This window comes from Geotrypetes seraphini, chromosome 4, assembly GCF_902459505.1.
Source record: "Geotrypetes seraphini chromosome 4, aGeoSer1.1, whole genome shotgun sequence".
Lineage (NCBI taxonomy): Eukaryota > Metazoa > Chordata > Amphibia > Gymnophiona > Dermophiidae > Geotrypetes > Geotrypetes seraphini.
Window position 1 is genome coordinate 308,018,896 of NC_047087.1, and position 22,409 is coordinate 308,041,304.

The 22,409-nt window shown below is 42.5% G+C and overlaps 1 protein-coding gene across 1 annotated transcript in view; it reads left to right on the forward strand.

Annotated features, from left to right (window-relative positions):
- TECTB (tectorin beta) overlaps positions 1-22,409 on the forward strand; it is a 59,868-nt gene that overhangs the window by 14,647 nt on the left and 22,812 nt on the right. The window contains exons 3-5 of the mRNA XM_033940339.1: positions 1,419-1,609; positions 8,487-8,629; positions 8,733-8,805. Coding sequence (XP_033796230.1) covers positions 1,419-1,609; positions 8,487-8,629; positions 8,733-8,805 — 407 coding nt within the window. The remainder of the gene's footprint in view (positions 1-1,418; positions 1,610-8,486; positions 8,630-8,732; positions 8,806-22,409) is intronic.

The window sequence follows — 22,409 nt, forward strand, 5'->3', positions numbered from 1 at the left end:
GCTTACGGGCAGTTTCCATCCTGAGAGATCTCCCGGGTGCGGGGGGGGGGGTGCATAGCCGCCTTTCTGCTTCAGAGCGGAGGAGGCGGGCGAGGGGGGGGTCTACTGTTGAAGTTTGGAGGTGATGTAGGCTGGAGACGGAGTCGTTTGTGAGCTATTACCAGGGCCTTGAATGTGCCGCGTTGGTTGATCGGAAGCCAGTGTTCTGCTTGGACGGCCGGGGAGGTGGGGGGTCGCGATAATTGAAGTTGCACAGGAGGCAGATTGCTGAGTTTTGAACCCGCTGGAGACGTTTGAGTTCCTTGGCGGTCGCTCCATTAAATGTGCAAGTTGCAGTAGTCCAGCCTAGAGAGTACATAGGCGTTCTATGTTTTGCCATACTATACCCGTCACGCTTTGTCTCATCGTACCATGTTTTACCGTGCTTTGTTAATTATTCCTCCCTTTTACAGAAGCATAGTGCGGTTTTTAGCGCCAGCAGTGGCAGTTACAACTCCAGTGCTCATAGGCGCTAAAATCCACGCTACTCTTTTGTAAAAGGGGGGAATAGTTAACAAAGCATGGTAAAACATAATACAGTGATACCTTGGAATCCGAACTTCATCCGTTCCAGAACCCCGTTCGAGTTCCAAATCGTTCGAGTTTCAAGACAATTTTTCCCACTTAAAATAATAGAAACTGGATTAATCCGTTCCTGGGTCCCACAAACTTAAATTTTAACAGTAAATACACTGGATTTTAAGGTAAAATATTAACAAATAATAATAATACAGTACAGTATTTTCCTCACTACACTACACAAAGGCGAAAATCGCATGAGATGCTTTCACTACAGCTTCTGACAATGAACTGAACGACGTATGGGTGGCCCGAGCACTGTGGAAAACGTACGCACAAACACACACGAACAACGTGCAGGGTGTTGGTATTCCAAAGCAATGTTCAGATTCCAGGGCAAAATTTGCTTGAATTTTTTGTTCGGATTCCAAGTTGTTCGAGTACTGGGGCGTTCAGATTCCAGGGTATCACTGTATGACAAAACAAGGCATGATCATACACAGAACATAGTACAGTGGGACCATGCATAGCAGTGGAGGCTACACATTTGACCACCGGAAGGGACTTGGTAAGGTGAAATATTATATGATGGGCAATACAGTGACATAGCAGGATGAAGCACAACAACGGTTTGAGGCTCGGGACGGCGAACGGTCAGTGCACTTTTCGTAAGGCCTAGGGAATTTGGGCTGGTGTACTCTCGTAGAGGATCAAGGGAAGAGGTGAGTTTTTATTGCCTTCCTGAAGTTCAACAGATCTTCCAATGAGTTTATCCTGTGATTTTTTATTATTCTTTTATCGGTTTTCTATTAAAAACACAATAAAATGCTTGACCTAAAAATATATGTTTCTTATTTCAGATGTCATTATGGTGCACTGTTATCCCAAATCTATCATTGCTAGAATTCCGGAATGTCCATATGGATGGGAAGTTAGTCAACTGGCCCTTGGGGGCATCTGCTACAATGGGGTCCTTGATGCTGGATACTATCAATTTGTGATACCAGATTTATCACCGAGAAACAAATCTTACTGTGGAACCCAGTCAGAGGTAAAATATATTCTTATAGAACTGAAATGTGCAGAATGGATTCTGTACACATGAAGTGCACCAAACTCTCAAGCTAAACGAGCTGATTATTGGGCAGAATTAATCACCCTAATCTGTTCAAATATACTGTTCCTTCTAAGCCAATGGTCTCAAACTCATGGCCCGCCAGGTACTATTATGAGGCCCTCGGTATGTTATCATTGTTCTGGAACGTTGCCCGCCTCACTGCTGTAACCTCACGCAAGGGCTTTCCTGCTTCTGTACGCGATTGTGAGGTGGAATGGAGAGGACAATCGCGTACAGACGCAGGAAAGCCCTTGCGTGAGGTTACAGCAGTGAGGCGGGCAACGTTCCAAAACATAAGGTAACCCTTGGAGGCAGTACAGCTTGTGCATGTGTACGTAATCTCGTGCACTCTCGAGAAATTCGGCACCTCTCCTGGCGGTGACTGCTTTATGTAAGATGGCGGTTGGGTCCAGCGCTGGAGGAAGTGAGAACTGAAGGCAGTTGCGGACGCGACTACTGGACACTTAAGGCACAAGTCGGATATTGATTCTCCCCTCTACAAACATGCCTACACCAAAATCTTGAGTTTTGCCTCATGCAAAGTTGCCATTTCTTTAATAAGACATTAACTATTTTTTCTCCGGTCCTCCAAACACCTACAAATCCAAAATGTGGCCCTGCAAAGGCTTTGAGTTGGAGACCACTGTTCCCAATCCAGTTCTCGGGACACGCCTAGCTAGTCAGGCTTTCAGGATACCCACAATGAATATGCATGGGATAAATTTGTATGCAGTGGAGGTAGGGCATGCAGATCTATCTCATGTTTATACATCTTGGGTATCCTGAAGACCTGACTGGCTAGGTAGGACCCAAGGGCTGGGCTGAGAAGCCCTGATCTAGCCAAGAAGAATCCTCCAACTGCTTCATTGCCAGTGGTGCTTCAATATTTTGTTTTTAATCACGAGAGAGAAGCAGGTTCCTCTGTAGAACTTGTTTAGGACAATAACAGACTTTACAGTCTATGGCCCAGAAATATCAAAGAAGAGGCAAGTTAATTTAATCATGTATTATTTAATGGGTATATCTTATGGGCAGTCTGGATGGACCGTTCAGGTCTTTATCTGCCGTCATTTACTATGTTACTATGTTATGTCTATTGAAAATATGATAATGATACTCTTCACAGCAGTTATTAGCCATTCCCTCATTAAATAATAATTATAATAATTTTGTTTTGTATACCGCCATACCCAGGGAGTTCTAGGCGGTTCACAGCAGTTAGATGAAATACAAACAATGCAATTGAAATAAAAGATATGAACAACTAGTTATATGTCTACAATTTAAGTGAAGGAAAAAAAAATACATACAAGCCATAAGGAGGGAGCAACAATCTTAAAAGAATGAGAGGACATAGTAATGAAGTACGTTAAGGATTCGGTCTGTCGAATAGTTGAGTTTTAATCTGCTTTCTAAAATCGAGATATGAAGAGGCATCAAGCACAATTTGGAGCCAAGAATTTAGTTTAGCCGCCTGAAAAGAGAAGGTTCTTTCGAAGAATCTTTTAAGATGACATGATTTTAGTGAGGGAAATGCAAACGGATGTATTCTGCGGGAGCTCTTATTGTTGTAACTCAGGTTGAAGTGAGGGTAAAGATAGTCCGGTGACATACCAAATACTGTTTTGTATCAGAGGCATGAGAACTTAAATAGCACTCTGGATTCAAGCGGCAGCCAGTGCAACTTGTGGTAGAAAGGGGTGATGTGTTCCCATTTCTTCAAGCCAAAGATGAGACGGCCGGCCGTATTTTGGACCAACCTCAACTTCCTGGTGATTTTCTTGTAGGCGCCTAGGTATATGATGTTACAGTAATCCAGAACACTCAGAATAGAAGATTGTACCAACAGACGAAAAGAGGCTTCATCAAAGTACTTTTTGTATGGTGCGGAGTTTCCAAAGCACCGAGATACTTTTCTTAAATACTAGGTCAGAGTGTTTCTCCAGTGTGAGATGCTTCTCTAAAGTGACTCCTAGTATTTTTAAGGATTACGCAATACCATAATCCAGCCCATTCACATATAACGTAGTTTCCTTGATTTTGTCATTTGGAGCTGCCAAGAAAAATGTAGGGTTTTTTTTTTCCTTTTTCTATGGGTTTCTATAGGAATTTTTCATTCTGTGTTGTGGCTTCTACTCTGGACTTCTTTGCCTTTTTACCTTCGTTCAGAGAAATCATTTGTAACCTTCAAGGCATACCACTTCTCTTTGGCCTTTAGCTCTTCACTTACTTCCTCCCAATAGCTGCTTTTCTTCTGTGTGGGAGAATTAAATTCTTTGTTCCCTCCCTTACCACACTGTCATCCTTTTCCCCACCTTTTTTATTTTTATTGTAATCTCTGATTCCCTCTTTCCCCATGGTCTCAATTGGTTTTCTTTACGTTTCATCTTCCTTTTGTTCTTATCCTATTTAATTTGGTTTTAAAATATTTTTTTAACTTTTTATTGTAAACCGCTTAGCTATGCCTTCTGGTTTTATATTTCAGTTTATTAAATAAATTGAACAAAGGTTTACACATAATTAAGGGGGGTTGGGAAGGGAGGAGGAGGGAATTGAGGAATTAAAAAAGGGGTTTAAATTTGAGAAGGTATTGAGGTTTATAGTAGAAAATATCTTTTGGAGAAATAATAGAACAATGTTTGACAAATATTTTTATGAATTTAATTGTTATAAGTTAATTTGTATCATATTGCTGTAAACTTTTATATATTTGTATAATTTCTTCAATAAAATGTTATACATTACAAAGGGGGGGAAGGGTGGGAGAATGAGGGGAAGGGGGAGGGGAGGAGTAGTGAGGGGTTGATTGGGGTCATATGAAAATTTATTTTGAAGGAATGCTAGAAATATTTATGTAAATATGATATTTGTAATTCTATTTGAAATGAAATCTATTTGTATTATGTTATTTCCTTCAATAAAATGTTATAAATTAAATAAATTGAACTTGAACTCAGTTTAGAAAGAACAGTGCTCAAAGGGTGGGGTTGCCAGATTTTCCAATCAGAAAATCTGGACCCTTAGAAATGCGGCCAGTTCCACCCAGCCCCACCCCCAGTCCCACCCTAGCCCGCTCTTGTCCGCAAATCATCAGACAGGAAGTCCACGCATGCCCGGATGTCACGCGATGATGTTGCATGTGCGCGTGATGTCATTGCTTGCCATCTGGGCATACGCGGACTTCCTCCCTGCCCGACGCGATTTGAGGAGGTTTTTCAAACCCGGACAAAGTGCCGGGTTTTGAAAAGCCGTTCAGACCCCCAGATGTACCCTCAAAAAGAGGACATGTCCAGGGAAATCCAGATGTTTGGTAACCCTATCAAAGGGGCACCCTATAATTTAAAGTTTCTCAACCCAATCTTTGGACGCACTTAGGGTTTCAGAATATCCACAATGAATAGGTAGCCATCTGAGGAATTCAGCAGTTTGGCGTGTTGCCTGAATTAGAGAATGACATGGTGACAAAATTAATCACTGTTCCCGTCCCCGCGGATAACCGCGGGAAATAATCCCATGTCATTTTTTTGTGTCTATCTCAACCTCAGTCCTTCTACACCAGCATTCTTCAAAGCAAAGCCTGAGGGTCAGTGGTTGTGGCCATTCATACTCCTATTCTTATGGGAGCCAAGGATAATGAAGCCATTGTGACATCACTGATGAGGTTGGCTCTTAGGCATTGGTGGAATGAGGCATTATGACATCACAATCTCAGCTCTGGATATCAGAGACTGTCATTCTGTAGTGTCTGTTTCAACCTCAGTCCTTCTACACCAGCATTCTTCAAAGCAAAGCTTGCGGGTCAGTGGTTGTGGCCATTCATACTCTGATTCTTCCCTCTCTCCTTAAAGAATGACATGAAGATGGTTTCCCGCGGTTATCCGCGGGGACGGGAACGGTGATGAATTTTGTCACCGTGTCATTCTCTAGCCTGAATCCTCAGGCTAGAATTAAAGCCTCTGACTGACATCACCAGTAGTCGGGCAACCTGGTGCCCTTTGAGTGAACTCTCTAGCTCAGTGTATCACAAACTGTGTGATGCAGGCTGCGGTGAGGTTCAGAGTGTGCCGCAAGACGCTGACAAGGAGGAGAGGTGCCAGCGTCTCTCGTCCTCGCCGGTATCTCTCCTCCCAGGGTTAGCAAGCTCAGGGCCTCATCTGGAGGGCCCCACACATGCGTAGATGTCAACGTCATAGCATCATCACATCGATGTCCACGCTTGTAACAGATGCCCTCTAGCCGGGGCCTCAAACGTAGTGTGTTACGGCTTCAAAAGGTTTGTGACACAATGCTCTAGCTTCATGCCATTCCAGAACAGGATAGAAGGTACAGGAAAGCTGTAAACAGTAGGAGTGTCCAGTATAATCAGTGGGAAAGCTCTGGAGGCTGCAGTGTAGAAATCAGACCTGGAGAGACCTTTTCTATAAATTTAATGGTGTGGAAACTGGAAGCTAGATATCACAGAAACATAGAAACATGATGGCAGATAAAGGCCAAATGGCCCATCTGCAGCATCCACTATCTCCTCCTCTCCCTATTGGTTAAGGGGCTCATAAACGAAAGAGAAAAACATTCAAAAACTGGCCTAAGTCGGCACTTGGACGAACATTGTCCAAATACGTCCAAGTGCTGAAAATAAAACCGGGTTTTGGACATATTTCTAAATGACCTAGGTCTTCATAGTGCCGCTGAACGACCAAAGCTAAATGGGGCGTTTCAGGAGGAGTGTCGAGGGCGGGAGTTGGGTGGGGCGTTGGCCGGCTTAGACTTAGTCACACAGCATGTATAACCGAAAGTTATACAGCCCAGGATCGACGAAACTTGGTCGTTGTGACTTAGACCATTTAAAACATGGTCTAAGTCACAAAAAGCCTCCTTAAGTCACCAGATAAGCACTGCAAACATATAAAACAGACCCTCACACACTACCCCATAAAAATCATAATCACACCTTTAAAATTCAGCCTCCAGACCATCATCACCTGGCAGCCTGGCATAGGAAAGCCTAGTCGTCCAGCACAGAGGCGGCTCAAGCCATCTTAAGGGTGGGTTAGGGACTCATGGAGAGGAGGACCCATGCCCATAAGCCCCTGTAATCACTGCATTGATACTTAAACATGTGCACTCCTCTATACATCCCCAAAACCCTTTTTTACTGACATATAAGTGGCTCCTGCAGCCATAAGGGCTATTAGGGTGGTAGATAAGTGGGTCTAGGGGATTCTGGAGGTGGTTTGGGGGGCTCACCATGACCTATAAGGGATTTGTAGTGAGGAGAAGACATGGCACCCTTTTTGTAAAGTTCACAGCAGTGCCCTGCAAGGTACCCCACTATTTAGGTGCCATGTCTGGGTGTTCAGTCCATCACTTTGCAGACCCCTCCCACGTCCAACAGGGCTTGTTCTAGGCGTTTTGGACGAAAAGTTGGACGAAAATGTGGTATAAAGATGGACGATTTAGCGATTTGGACGATCAGATCGGCAGGACGTATAGTTAGACGATTTTCAAAACAAAAAAAATTTTGGACATATTTTTCGAAAATGAGTCCTAGGCTGTTTTTAACTTTGAACGACTTGCGACTAAGACGAAAACGGACTTAGACGTTCCTTTCGATTAAGCTCCTCCATGGCTCTTTACACCTGCATTGTGAGGTCATAGAGCTTTATGATTATAGAACCTAGAAACATGATGGCAATGGAAAAATATTGAACAAAAAAGTGGAAAATCGCTAGGCTAAACGTGTATAGTCTTCGATGGAGACTGCCCAATTTTGTTGGTTGGGCTGAGAGCTTTTCAGCGTCCGTTCATATTGTGCTATACTGATATTTATTTATTAGGATTTCTTAACCACCTTTATGAAGAGATTGACCCAAGTCAGTGTACAGCATGCACAGTTCAACATAAAGCTTTCAATTTTGTTAACAGCGTAACGGTAGTAAAAAGACTAAATATACCATATATACCTGAATATAAGATGAGATTTTTGAGCCCAATAATGGGTGTCTCGTCTTATATTCAGGTTATTGCCCACGCTCCTGCCTGGTACACCGCTGGACCACCAGAGATTCAAAAAGGTAACAGGGGAGAAGGTGGAAGAGAGGTAAAAAATAAAAATTGACAAGAGTCGGTTGGGACAGGAGACAGGAGGGATCCGTCCTGTTCCAGCCCACCAGGTCTTACCACAGGCCTGGTGGAGGCCTGCAGGACATTGGGAGAGAGGGGGGACAGGGTACAAGGCAGGGAGGGGGGCTGGGTGCAGAGCCAGGCAGGGAAGAAGGGAGGCTGGGTGCAGAGCTGGGCAGGGAGGGAGGGGGGACAGGGTGGAGAGCCTGGCAGGGGAAGGAGGGAGGAGGGGGGCAGAGATCCTGGCAGGGCATATAACTATTAACCTCCCCCCCCCAAAAAAAAATAAATCTTATATTCAAGTCAACCTTTTTTCCTCCTTTTTGGGGGGGATAAGGGCACCTCATTTTATACTCAGATCGACTTATATTCGAGTATATATGGTAAACATAAATACGATGAATGAGGTAAAGTCAAAATCAGTCATTTGAAATTTAATAATAGGACTACCATGAAACGGTTTCAAAAATATACCTATTAAGTGCATTGAAATTCAAATTAGAGAGCTAAAATACCGTTATATATTAAAAAGGGAGACATATCACTTATGGAGCATCTAATAACCACAACTCAGAACATTCAAATAACATAGTTTATAGTACTATAAAGCTATATTTTTTTTCCTCACATCGCAGCAATGTACCAAACGGAGTAACAGCGGAGCGGCTCTTTCTTTCTTTCCTTCTTCCAGTTCAAGAATCCAGTTTACCACTTCCACAACTCCATAGTTTCCAATGACAGCACCCTTATTGTGAAGAACCAGCCCGTGAACTACTCATTCACCTGCAGCTACAGCGCCAATTACCTGCTAAACCACGCCGCCTTTGACCAGAGGTAAAGCTGCTTAGCGGAGCTGGAAGCGAGGCTGCTGGGGCACGGCCGATGCCGCTCTCACACATGTATGTTTTAGTCATACAAGGGTTTCTGTCTCTTCCAGAGTTGCAATTGTGCACGTTAAGAACGGGAGCTCAGGGTCCTTCGAGAGCCAGTTATCCTTGAATTTCTACTTGGTAAGTGTGCTTCTTTCTGTCCTCCAAGCTGAAACGATTAAAACTGAATGTAGTCAGCAGCTTAGCAGTGCAACGCATGCCTCTCTCATGAATCAGCACTTTCAGTTATCTGTGCAGTGTGTCTGTCAGGCAGTTGTTTGCTGTACCACGGAATGTCGAGATCTTAGTATGACTCAGGTCTGGGACGTTTCATCGCAGCCGTTTCGGCACGATGAACTGGCCGCGATGAATCCGATTCAGCGGTAGGGGGGGGGTGATGCCCTCCCAACTCCACCCCCCAAATTAGACCTCCAAATGTCGGCCCTGGAGCAGCAGGCCGCAGGGTGAGGCTGGGAAGCAGGCGGTGGTGGCTGCGGACCCTGGGGAGAGAAGCTGCCGGCGGAGCTTTCAGCTGCTCGTCGCATGGTTTGGGCATCTCTGTCAGCGCCAGTTGAAGCCCAGCCTCTCCATAATGGGACGATTCATCGTTGCCGTTTCATCACAGCCACGATGAATCCGCTGTGATGACTTGTCCCATTCTGGAATGACTCTGTGTCTAGGGTTAGTTCAATGCAGAGTTACCAGACGTCTGGGAAAACCCAGACATGTCCTGGTAGTTTGTCCAGGTTTTGGAAAGCGCAGACCTCCCGGCCGCATCTGGAAGGCCTCTGAGCATGTGCAGATGACATCACACTTATCCGCGCATGCTCGGAGATCCTCCAGACATGGTTGGAAAACAAAAACAAGGCTTTGGGGGTGGGGGCAGGACTAGAGGCAGAATGAGGCGGGGTTAGAGGCAGATCCGGGTGCGGCTAGGGGTGGAATGTGACGGGCCCATGTGTCTGGGTTTCTCTGGACAAAAATCTAATAACCCTAGTTCAGGGGTAGGCAATTCCGATCCTCGAGAGCCGGAGCCAGGTCAGGTTTTCATTACATCCGCGATGAATATAATGATTTGTTATGTTTCCATATCCTGTTATGTTTCTTTGTAAACATTATCTGAAATTTCAAACTAAATTAAAAAAAAAAAACAATGAATATGTATGAGATGGATTTGCATGCACTGCCTCCCTTGAGATGCAAATCTATCTCATGCATATTTATTGTGGAGATCCTGAAAACCTGACCTGACTCCGGCTCTCGAGGACCGGAATTGCCTACCCCTGCGATGACCCTCCAGCGGTCTCTAATGTCCTTTACGATTGATGCACTGACATTGCTGCATCATTTCAACAGGTCACCCATGGGTTGCTAGCAGGTTTCAGTAGGCAGCAAAGTAAAATTAACAGTGTAAACCTGGCCTGCCTGGAATAAGAACCCCCAACAGTTTCTCTTCGCAAGGGGAAATCTCTTTTTTCGTTAAAGCATTACCATCTATCGCTCACGCCAGAGAGACAGGAGCCGATACCTAAGAGATGCATATATTTCCCTTAACTGTTTTACTCGCTGGCTGAGATTATCAGTGAGAGGCTCCAAGGACTCCAATGTGGGTCCCCTTTTGTTGTGGTGGTTTGGTTTGAAATAGAGGCCTTTTTATTGGCGACGGTCACCGTCCTCTGCTTGTTGATGGCTCAGTATTCCCTTCCATCCTTATCTTTCACGGTGGAATTTTATTTTCTCTGGCTGACCCCGAGGATCTACCGTCCTTTCACAGACTTTTCACAGCAGGGACAGTAACAACTCATCCCTGAATATACCCAAGATCGCATTACCATGGGAGAGGCAAAATACTCTGCACGTGACACCCGGGAAGATAAAGCACCCGACCTCATTCGTATTCTAGATGGACTGAGGGCTTCTGTTCAGCCTTGCTCCAAATCTCTGCAGATCTGTACACATTATTCACAGACAGGGAACAGAGTCTTGAGGACAATTATACTAAGAAAGGGGAAGGAAAGAGAGCTTAAATTAGATATGAATAAAATATCTTTACAAATAATGTCTTATAAATCAACGACCCAGTTATAACCTCAGACAGAACAGGCTGAGCCAGTCCTGGTTTTCTATCATTGCCTGCAGGAGCAGGGGTCTCAAAGTCCCTCCTTGAGGGCCGCAATCCAGTCGGGTTTTCAGGGTTTCTCCAATGAATGTGCATGAGATCTATGTGCATGCACTGCTTTCAATGCATATTCATTGGGGAAATCCTGAAAACCCGACTGGATTGCGGCCCTCAAGAAGGGACTTTGAGATCCCTGCTGCAGGGAGAAGCAGCCCTGCTTTTTTTGGGCAAGTCAGAGGATGTGATAGGGTGTGGGGAGGGAGTAAAACTGGGATTGGTTCAGCCTAGGGTTCGTAAAATCCAGAACCCTAGACCCGCCCCCAGGCCCACCCATCCCCGCCCCCTTATGCCCCAGTCCCGCCCCCTCATCCCGCCCTAGCCCTGACCCCGCTGCTTGCTCCAGTAGGGCAGGAGGGCGTCCGCGCATGCGCAGGTGTAACGCAATGACGTCAGGCACACTCGCATGTGAATGTGATGTCATCGCGTGACTCTTGCCCGACACAATTTTGGGGGGGAAGCTTTTCAAAACCCGAACAAAGTGCCGGGTTTTGAAAAGCCGTCCGGACCCCCGGACGTGTCCTCAAAAGGACCCTAGTTCAGCCCGTCACTTGTAATATGAAAAGCAAAAAAATAGAGGCAAAAAACCCTGCTAACAGCATAGCAAACAAAAAGCAGAAGATGTGCCGGGTTTTGAAAAGCCATCCGGTTCCCTGGACATGTTGTGGGTTCAAGCCCCAGGCTGCTCCTTGTGACCCTTGGCAAGTCACTCAGTCCTCCGTAGCCCCAGGTATGTTAGATTGTGAGCCCACCTGATTGTAAAATTGCTTAGATAACCTTGATAGGTAGTAAATAAAAGACTAATAAACTTGATCCCACTATCAGTCGGTGTACCTTGGGGCTCTGTCCTGGGAACATTTCTTTTTTTCCATCTTCACTTGTTCCCTTGGTGCTCTAATCTCCTCCTATGGTTTTCAGTATCACCTCCATGCCAATGACTCACAAATCTATCTCTCTACACCTGAAATATCTGCAAAGATTCAGGCCCGAGTCTCAGCCTGCCTGTCTGACATCGCTACTTGGATGTCTCACCACCATCTAAAGCTAAACATGGCCAAGATCTTTCCTTCTAAACCCACCTCTTCTCTTCCCCCATTCTCTATTTCTGCGGACAATGCCTTCATCCGCTCTGTCTCATTGGCTCACAACTTTGGGGTAATTTTTGATTCATCTCTCTCTTTCTCTTCACAAATCCAACAGATTGCCCAAACCTGTTGTTTCTTTCTCTACAACATCACTAAAATCTGACCCTTCCTCTCTGAGTGCACTGCTGAGACCTCATCACCTTTCACCTAGACTACTGCAATATGCTTCTCACTGCCATTCCACTAAACCATCTCACTCCCCTTCAGTCTGTGTAGAACTCTGCTGCATGCCTCATATTCCGTCAATGTTACTATTCCCACACTACCCCTCTCCTCAAGTCACTTCATTGGCTCCAAACTCCTCTTATTAACCTACAAGTGTATTTACTCCATAGCTCCTCAGTACATCTCCTCTCTCCCTATGATCTTCCCCGGGAACTCCACTCCAGGTAAGTCTCTCTTATCTATACCTTTCTCCTCTACGGCCAACTCCAGACTCCATCCCTTCTACTTTGCTGCACCGTATGGATAGACAAACTGCCTAACTTGGTACGTCAAGCTCCGTCTCTGGAAGTATTCAAATCCAGACTCAAAACACACTTCTTTGAAGATGCTTTCAATTGCAAACTCCAACCCACCCACTAAGCACCCATCTGTCTTATCATTCCCTCTGTAATTCCCCACCTGAGCACTGTGTATAGATGCAACTTCTTTGTTCAGTTTGTCTGTCATTACAAGATTGCAAGCTCTTTCAAGCAAGGGCTGTCTCTTCCATGTTTGGTGTACAGTACTGCGTATGCCTGGTAAAGCTTTAGAAATGATAAGTATTAATATGCATGATATCATAATATGCATGATATCCATAATATCCATAATATGTATTTGAATACCCCACCCTCCACTATGTTCAAACATACTTCAAGCACATTCATTGTGGATATCCTGAAAACCTGGCTGATAATGAATCAAGATGGCAGACCTGTCTTTGTGATAGATACTTGCTAGAGTTTATCACTTTGTGGTTTCTGGCTTTGAGAATAAAGAAGGACAGGACCCAGGGCTATCTCTTGTACCCTGTGGTGTCATCCTTTCTTGGCCCGATGGACACTTACAGTATGCTGGGATGACTGGAAACTCCATAGCAATGTTGCTGGTAGGCCTTGCAGATATGGAGAGCTGCCATCAATCTTGCCTATGGAAATCTTGCTGAACCTGGAAGAGTGGCGACGACCATGAAACCCAGCCATGGGTGGATAAGAGGGTGCCTTGGATGAGGTGTGATGATGTTGGAGAAGCTAGAGGAGCATCGGAAAATGTTTTGGCTGCAGCAGGAGGTGGAATTCCCCCCCCCCCCCAAGAGATGCTGATATATGGGAGTTTTGAAGAAGCTTGTAGCGTGGTGGAGTTCAAGCTTTTGTGACCATAGGTAATTTCTGCTCACACCATCTGGATGTCAGTTGAGAAACTGGGTAAATTGCTTGCTCATTAGTTTACACTCCTCTGTTCTCATTTGCAATCCTTATCTTCTATGATTATTTCTCAGGAACAGGAGGTCCATGGTTTCTCTAATAACCTAGAGGTAGATGAATTGAAAATGGATTCTGCAGAACAGCTTGAAGCTGCTTTAATAAAGGGCAGTCTTTTGCTGTATAAGACAGAACATCTGGAGAATGTTATGTGCATGCTTATGTGTTCACGTATATATATGACTAAAATACCAGTATTCATTTGTCAACTACTTATAAAATATATTTGCTTTATGAACCTTCAGAGGATCCCTTACATGTGCCGGAGAATTATTCACTTTCTCAAAGGGAAAGTACCCCCATCTTTGTCATCAGGTCATAATTCAGACATAAGAGTTGGGACAGACCGAAGGTCCATCAAGCCCACTTTCCTGTTTCCAACAATGGTCAACCCAGGTCACAAGTCCCTGGCAAAATCTCAAAGAGTAAAACAGATTTTATGTTGCTTATCCTAGGAATAAGCAGTTGATTTGCCCAAGTCCATCTTAATAATGGTCTATGGACTTTTATTTTAGAAAGTTAACCAAAGTTTTGTTTTTTTTGTTGTTTTTTTAAACTCTGCTAAGCTAACTGCTTTCACCACATTCTCTGCAACAAATTCCAGAGTTTAATTGCACGCTGAGTGAAAAAATATTGTTTTTGGTTTGTTTTAAAAATCTATAAACCCCCCCTCTTTTACTAAGGTGCGCTAACCGATTAGTGCACGCTAAATGCTAACACCGCCATAGACTAACATGCACGCGTTAGCGTTTAGCGCGCGCGCGCTAATCGGTTAGCGCACCTTAGTAAAAGAGGACCATAGTTTCATTGCATGCCCCCTATTCCTAGTCGTTTTTGAAAGAGTAAACAAGCAATTCACTTCTACCCGTTCTATTTCATTCAGTATTTTATAAACCTCTATAATATTTCCCTTCAGCTGTCTTTCCCCCAAGCTGAAGATCCCTAGCCACTTTAGCCTTTCCTCATACAGAAGTCATCCCATCCCCTTTATAATTTCTGTCACCCTTTTCTCTACCTTTTCTAATTCAGCCAGATGCGGTGACTAGAATTGCACACAGTGTTCAAGTTATGACTGCACCATGGAGTGATACAAAAGCATTATAACATTCTTGCATGCCTTTCCTGATAATTCCTAACATTCCATTTGCTTTCTTAGCCACTGCTGCACACTGAACAGATGGTTTCAATATATCATCAACGATGACACCTAGAGTTTATTCTTAGGCAGTGGCTCCTAATGTGGAACCCTGCGTCATGTAGCTACAGTTCAGATTCCTCTTTCCCGCATGCATCACTTTGCACTTGTTCACATCAAACATCTTCCATTTTGTTGCCCAGTCTCTCAGTCTTGCAAGGTCCTCTTGTAGTTTTTCACATTCCTCGTGTGATTTAATAACTTTAAAAAACTTTGTGTCACTAGCAAATGTAATTATCTCACTAGTTATTCCCATCTCTAGATCATTGATAAATATGTTGAAAAGCAGCAGGCCCAACTTGTCCAGCTATTCGTAGCTGTCCTTATCCAGTTGTTATCCATCAGGTTTTCTTGTATTGATATACTACAGATTAGGACCCCTGAGGAAGAAGAGTTTCTTCGAAACACGGACCGTGTCGGGTACGGCCTTATCTGTCCTTTTGGAAACAAACTGTTTTATGATTTTATTTTTTATGGTTATCCAATAAAGACTTGGCATCCTGCACATCATCACTGCAGTTTTCGTCTTTGTTTTTGAACTCCCCTATTTACCCTTCTCCATTGAGAATATTGATCATTTAACTCTACTCTCTGTTTTCTATTTTTTAATCAGTTCTTAATCCACAAAAGGACATTACCTCCTATCTCATGACTTTCTAATTTCCTCAGAAGTCTTTCATAAGGTACTCTGTCAAATGCCTTTTGAAAATCCAGATACATAATATTGACTTACTCACCTTTATCAAGTTTCAAGTTTATTTGAATTTGATAGTTCGCTTATTAAATACTAAGCGAATTACATAATAAAAAAGTTATAGCATAAGGCAATGAGACAAGTTATTTAACATAAAAAATTTCAAGGGGCTGTGACAAACTAACAATACAGACGTACTAATATACACATAGGAAAGAACATTAGGAAATAAAAGTTACATTTTGCTGTTTCCCAGAGGGAAGAAAGGGGATATGTGATAGGTAGGGTAGAACATTAGGTTAGGGTAAGAAGTAAGAGGAGATTTAGTCAGTTTAGTACTTCACAGAAAAAATCGTTCTAAAGATTAAATGAGACTTTAAAAAGAAATGTTTTTAAAATTAGTTTTAAATTAGTTAAGGTCTTTTATTTCTCTAATATATAGTGGGAGATTATTCCATATAAGAGGAGCCATGACTGAAAAGATGTCGTGGCGTCTTGTTCCTATTATTTTCAGTGAGGGGACCATTAATAGCCCTTGTGTGTTAGACCGAAGTGAACGATTTGAAATATGAGGAATTAAGAGTCGATCTATAAACTGTGGTTCATTAGTAGATATTGTTTTATGTACTAATAATGCTATTTTATATGTTATTCTTTGATTGATAGGTAACCAATGAGATTCTATCAAATAGGGGGGTTACATGATCGTATTTCTTCCCTTGGTGAATTATTTTGATTGCAATGTTTTGTATTATTTGTAAGCGTCTTTGATCCTTGTGAGTGATATTCATAAGAAGTGAATTACAATAATCTAGTTTGGATATTATGAGGGAATGTAATAAGATGTTTAGGGATTTTGGTTCCACATATTTCGACATTGAGCGAATTAAACGTAGACGATAGAAACAACTTTTAACTGTATTATTAATGAACATAAGAACATAAGCAATGCCTCTGCTGGGTCAGACCTGAGGTCCATCATGCCCAGCAGTCCGCTCACGCGGCGGCCCAACAGGTCCAGGACCTGTGCAGAAATCCTCTATTTATACCCCTCTATCCTCTTTTCCAGCAGGAAACCGTCCAATCCTTTCTTAAATCCCAGTACCGTACTCTGCCCTATTACATTCTCTGGAAGCGCATTCCAGGTGTCCACCACACGTTGGGTAAAGAAGAACTTCCTAGCATTTGTTTTGAATCTGTCCCCTTTCAACTTTTCCAGATGCCCTCTTGTTCTTTTATTTTTTGAAAGTTTGAAGAATCTGTCCCTCTCTACTCTCTCTATGCCCTTCATGATCTTATAAGTCTCTATCATATCCCCTCTAAGTCTCCTCTTCTCCAGGGAAAAGAGACCCAGTTTCTCCAATCTCTCAGCATATGGAAGATTTTCCATCCCTTTTATCAGACGTGTCGCTCTCCTCTGAACCCTCTCGAGTATCGCCATATCCTTCTTAAGGTACAGCGACCAATATTGGACGCAGTATTCCAGATGCGGGCGCACCATCACCCGATACAACGGCAGAATAACTTCTCTCGTCCTGGTTGTAATACCCTTCTTGATTATACCCAGCATTCTATTCGCTCTCTTAGCGGCCGCTGCGCACTGTGCCGTCGGCTTCATTGTCATGTCCACCATTACCCCTAAGTCCCTTTCCTGGGTACTCTCATTCAATAACATCCCTCCCATCGTATAGTTGTACCTCAGGTTTCTGCTTCCCACATGCAGTACTTTACATTTCTCAACGTTGAACTTCATCTGCCATCTCGTCGTCCATTCCCCTAGTTTATTCAGGTCCCTTTGTAATTCTTCGCAGTCCTCTTTAGTCCGAGCTCCACTGAATAGTTTGGTGTCGTCTGCAAATTTTATTATCTCACACGTCGTCCCTATTTCTAGATCATTTATGAATATATTAAATAGTAGTGGCCCGAGCACCGAGCCCTGCGGAACACCACTTGTGACCCTCTTCCAGTCCGAGTAGTGGCCCTTCACCCCTACCCTCTGTTTCCTACCCGCCAACCAGTTTCTGATCCATCTATGCACATCTCCGTCCACCCCATGGTTCTTCAGTTTCCGGAGTAGACGCTCGTGAGGCACCTTGTCAAAGGCTTTTTGGAAATCTAGGTATACGATGTCTATGGGGTCTCCTTTATCCGTCCGTTTGTTGATTCCTTCGAAGAAGTGCAATAAGTTAGTTAAGCACGATCTCCCCCTGCAGAAACCATGTTGGCTTGGTATCAGAAGTTCATTTCTTTCCAAATGTTCATCGATGTTTTCTTTTATCAGCGCTTCTGCCATTTTCCCCGGAACCGAAGTCAGACTCACAGGTCTGTAGTTTCCCGGGTCACCTCTTGATCCCTTTTTGAAGATGGGCGTGACGTTGGCTATCTTCCAATCCTCTGGTATCACACCTGTTTTCAGGGATAGGTTGCAAACTTGCTGCAGTAGTTCTGCTATCTCCTCCTTTAATTCCTTCAGAATCCTTGGATGGATTCCGTCTGGACCCGGGGATTTGTCAGTTTTTAGTTTTTCTATATGCCTGCGCACATCTTCAAGGCTCACTTCCATGGATGTTAATTTTTCTGCTTCATTTCCATTGAAGAATTGCTCAGGTTCCGGTAAGTTGGTTGTGTCTTCGTTCGTAAATACAGACGAAAAGAACATGTTAAGTCTTTCTGCGACTTCTTTCTCCTCCTTCACTACCCCCTTCCTGTCTCCATCATCCAGCGGTCCCACCTCCTCCCTAGCTGGCTGTTTCCCTTTAACATATCTGAAGAATGGTTTGAAATTTCGTGCCTCCCTGGCTAGCTTCTCTTCATACTCTCTTTTGGCTTTTCGAACCACTCGGTGACATTCTTTTTGATACTTCCTGTGCTCCATCCAGTTCCCCTCAGTTTTGTCCTTTTTCCATTTCCTGAATGAATTTTTCTTATTGCCTATCGCTTCCTTCACTATTTTAGTCAGCCATACCGGGTCTTTTGTTCGACTCTTTTTGCTCCCCTTTTTGAATCTGGGTATGTACAAATTTTGTGCCTCGCTCACCGTGTCCCTGAAAAAAAGCCAGGCATGTTCTACCGTTTGCCATTTCTTGGAAGTGTTCCTAAGTTTCTTCCTTACCATTTCCCTCATTGCTTCATAGTTTCCTTTCCTGAAGTTGAAAGTTGTTGCTATGGTTCTCTTTCCTTTCGGTATTCCTACTTCAACTTTGAACTTGATCATATTATGATCGCTGTTTCCCAACGGTCCCACTACTAATGTGCTCTTGATAGGAGAATTTGTCGTCAATTGTTACTCCTAGTATCTTGAGTGATGTGACAATTTCAATTATTGTGTTATCGATTGAAAAAGGAATAGAGAGCTTTAAGCCCTGTTTGAATGGAAAGAGTAAAGCTTTAGTTTTGGATATATTTAGCGCAAGCTTGTTCTGTGTTAGCCAATTTTTAATTTTTTCCAATTTTTGATTGATTTGAGTTATTTCGTTAGAGTTTTCCAGGTTGACAGGGTGAATTAGTTGGATATCGTCAGCATAGGCATACGTCGTGAAGCCTATGGATTGACTAAGACTAAGTAAAGGAGATAAAAAGATGTTGAATAGTAATGGTGACAAGATTGAGCCCTGAGATATTCCATAATTATGTGAAAATGGTATAGAGGAAGATTTATTAAAGCGCACTGTCGAGTTGCGATCAGATAGGAAGGAAGAGAACCAGAGTAACGATGAATCGCTAATGCCTATTGATTGCAACCTGTCTAAAAGGAGGGAATGGTCTATGGTGTCGAATGCAGCCGAGCGGTCAAGGGAAAAAAGGATGACTGAATTGTGGTGATCTAAATTGTAGATGATGTTGGTGGTAAGCCCAATTAAAAAATATTCGGTGTTGTGATGCTTCCTAAAACCCGTTTGGTTAGGGTGAAGTATATTAGTAGATTGGACAAAATCTGATAGCTGGTTAAATACCACCTTCTCAGTGATTTTTGCTAAGAAGGGAATATTAGCGATAGGACGGTAGTTGGTTGGGTCATCGGGACTAATTTTATGATCCTTTAGTATAGGAGAGATTGTAGATGTTTTCCAATTCTTGGGAATAGTCCCGGAAGAGAGACTTTTTTTGATAAGTAATTGTATAAATGGTCCAAAACAGGAAAAATATTTTTTTAAGATTACTGGAGGAATGATCTCAGAAGGGGAGCTCTTTAGGTTTGTTTTTTGGATAATTGATTTAATTTCTATTAATGTTCTATTATCCACGTTTATTCATCTCTTCGAAGAAATGTTGTAGATTGGTGAAGCAAGAATTCTATTGGCTAAGTCCATGTTGGTTTTGTCTCATTAACCAATGCTTATGTATATGCTCTGTAATTTTGTTCTTTAAAATAGTCTCTATCATTTTGCCCAGCACTGACGTTAGGCTCACCGGTCTATGATTTCCTGGATCACCTCTGGAACCCTTTTTTAAAAATCGACATCAGGTTGGTCATTCTTCCAGTCTTCTGGTACTATGCTGGATTTTAAAGATAAATTACTAACAACAGCTCCACAAGTTCATTTTCCAATTCTATCAGTACTCTGGAATATATAACATCCAGTCCAGGTGATTTGCTATTCTTGAATTTGTCAAATTCCTTAGCATTGTATACTATTTATGGCATTGATATCTTCCTCGGTGAAGACCTAAGCAAAGAATTAATTTAATCTCTCCACTATGGCCTTGTCTTGAGTGTCCCTTTTACCCCTCGTTCATCTAGCAGTCCAACATATTCTTTTACCAGCTTCTTGTTTCTAATATACCTAAAAAAAAGTTTTATTCTGTGTTTTTTGCCTCTAATGCAATCCTCTTTTCAAGATCTCTCTTTGCCCATTTTATCAGTGCTTTGCAATTGCGTTTGACTTGCCATTCCTTATGCTGTTTCCTATTTTGTTCAGTTGGATCCTTCTACTTTCTGAAGGATTTTCTTTTATCTCTAATAGATTCCTTCAGCTTACTAGTTAATCATGCTATTTGCCATTTGACTTTTGATGTACAGTATTTGGTCTGGACTTCCAGGATGGTATTTTTGGATAACACACAACAGGGAGTCATGAGGGCAAGATGTCAGAGATTCAGCCAAGGGTGTATAGTTAAAAAGTCACTTTATTGATGAATATGTCACAATAGCTCAAAGACTCGACACTGGCAGTGTTTCGGCAAACGTGCCTTTATCAAGAGTCTAAAAGGACCATGTTAAAACAAAATAAAATATGATTAAACACATCATGATACATAACGTCATAAAAACATATATATCAACTACATTATATGCAGAAAATAAACAAACAGCATAATTTAAAACATATGTGTGAGGGTAAACATATGTTTAATTACTTTGTGTTTTCTCGTCTCTTCATTGAGGCCAGTTCTTGGCTTCTGATTCAGTATTTTTTAATAACATCCATGCCTGATGTAATTTTTCACCTTACACACACACCTTCTTTCTGATTTTTGGCTAGAAAGTTTTCAGCCTACAACAGCTGTTTAGTTCCTGTTTTGTGGAATGCTCATATCATTGAAATGAAAGTGTCAAGTAAAGTGTGGAATAGCTTGTAGGTTTCATGGCTCCACACCATTCACTTCTTGGTTGGGCTGAGAACCTTTCTGCGGCCCCTCGTATTGTGATGTCATAATGCCTCATTCCACCAATGCCTAAGAGCCAACCTCACTTTTGATGTCACAATGGCTTGGTTTCCCTATACTTGTGCCTATTTGCTAGATGCATTTGCCTCATTGAAACAAAAAAATGTCAAGAAAAGTATGGAGAAACTTGTAAGTTTCATAGCTCCACATCATTCTCTTCTTGGTTGGGCTGAGAACTTTTCAGCAGCCTCTCGTGCAATGTGCTGTCTCTTCTGCTTTCCTGAATCTCTTGTACTCCTTTCACTTGTGTATGGGTTCTGAACCCTCTCTGCTCTTTGGGAAATACCTTCTCACTTTAGGAACCTCTGGGAGCCTCATTTTCCTCCTTCTCCAACAGTAGAATGCAATACCCTTGTTAGAGGATGTAAACTGAAAAAACACCATGAACACCTTCTCTCACATCAGGCAGTATTATGGGTTAAAAATCTAAAACAATTGCTATCGCCCACTATGTATGAGGAAGTCAGGAAGCGCCTAAAAACATATCTGTTCCTGAAGTATCTACACAGCTGACCCGTACATCTCTTTCTCCTCAATAACGGTTCTCTTGACCTATTAACCAATTTCTTTCATCTCTTTTAAGTTTAATCAATTTGTACCTTCTTTTATTCTTTTGTAAACCGCATAGAACTTCACGGTACTGCAGTATATAAACAGTTATTATTATTATTATAATACTCTCTTCTCCTGTCAATCTGTTTCTCCTTACACTATATCACTCCTCAGTCTTCTCTGCAATATCCCAGTGCTTAGGTAAAGTCCTTTCTCTCCATTTTAGAATTCACTTCTCATTCTTTATCACAAGCTCAACCTCTCTGGAGAAGACAACAGTATTTAGCTGACTGGAAATGGCTCCCATAAAAGTTTTAATAATTTTTCATTCATAACCTGCTATACCTTGACAGTTCAGAGCGGTTTACATCAAGATCTGCCAGATGCAGATGAAGTGCATACAAAAATATATCCATCAAATAACTAGAGTTTGCTATACAAATTTATCATATAAATAAGTCTTCATAGATCTTCTAAACGTTTTATAGGAGATTGAATTCGAAAATAAACCACTTATAGTTTCACTCCAAACACTAACCTGATAAGATAAAGTTTTGTCCAGAAATCTTTTTGAAATGCATCCTTTTAATGTTGGAAATGAGAATAAAGAGATTCCCCGCTTAGGATGAGAATATGCATGGAACACAAAATGATTGAAAAGATAAATAGGAATAAGTCCAACCAGCTGGCTAAATATTGCTGAGCTGGCTAATCGGCGATATTCAGAGGGAGAAAGTTGGCTATATCTTGCTGAATATCCCAGTCAATGGATTGGCTGGTCACTAGCTATGTCGCCTGACATAGCCAGTCAGCACCAATATTCATTGGCTGACCGGCTAAGTATAGCAGC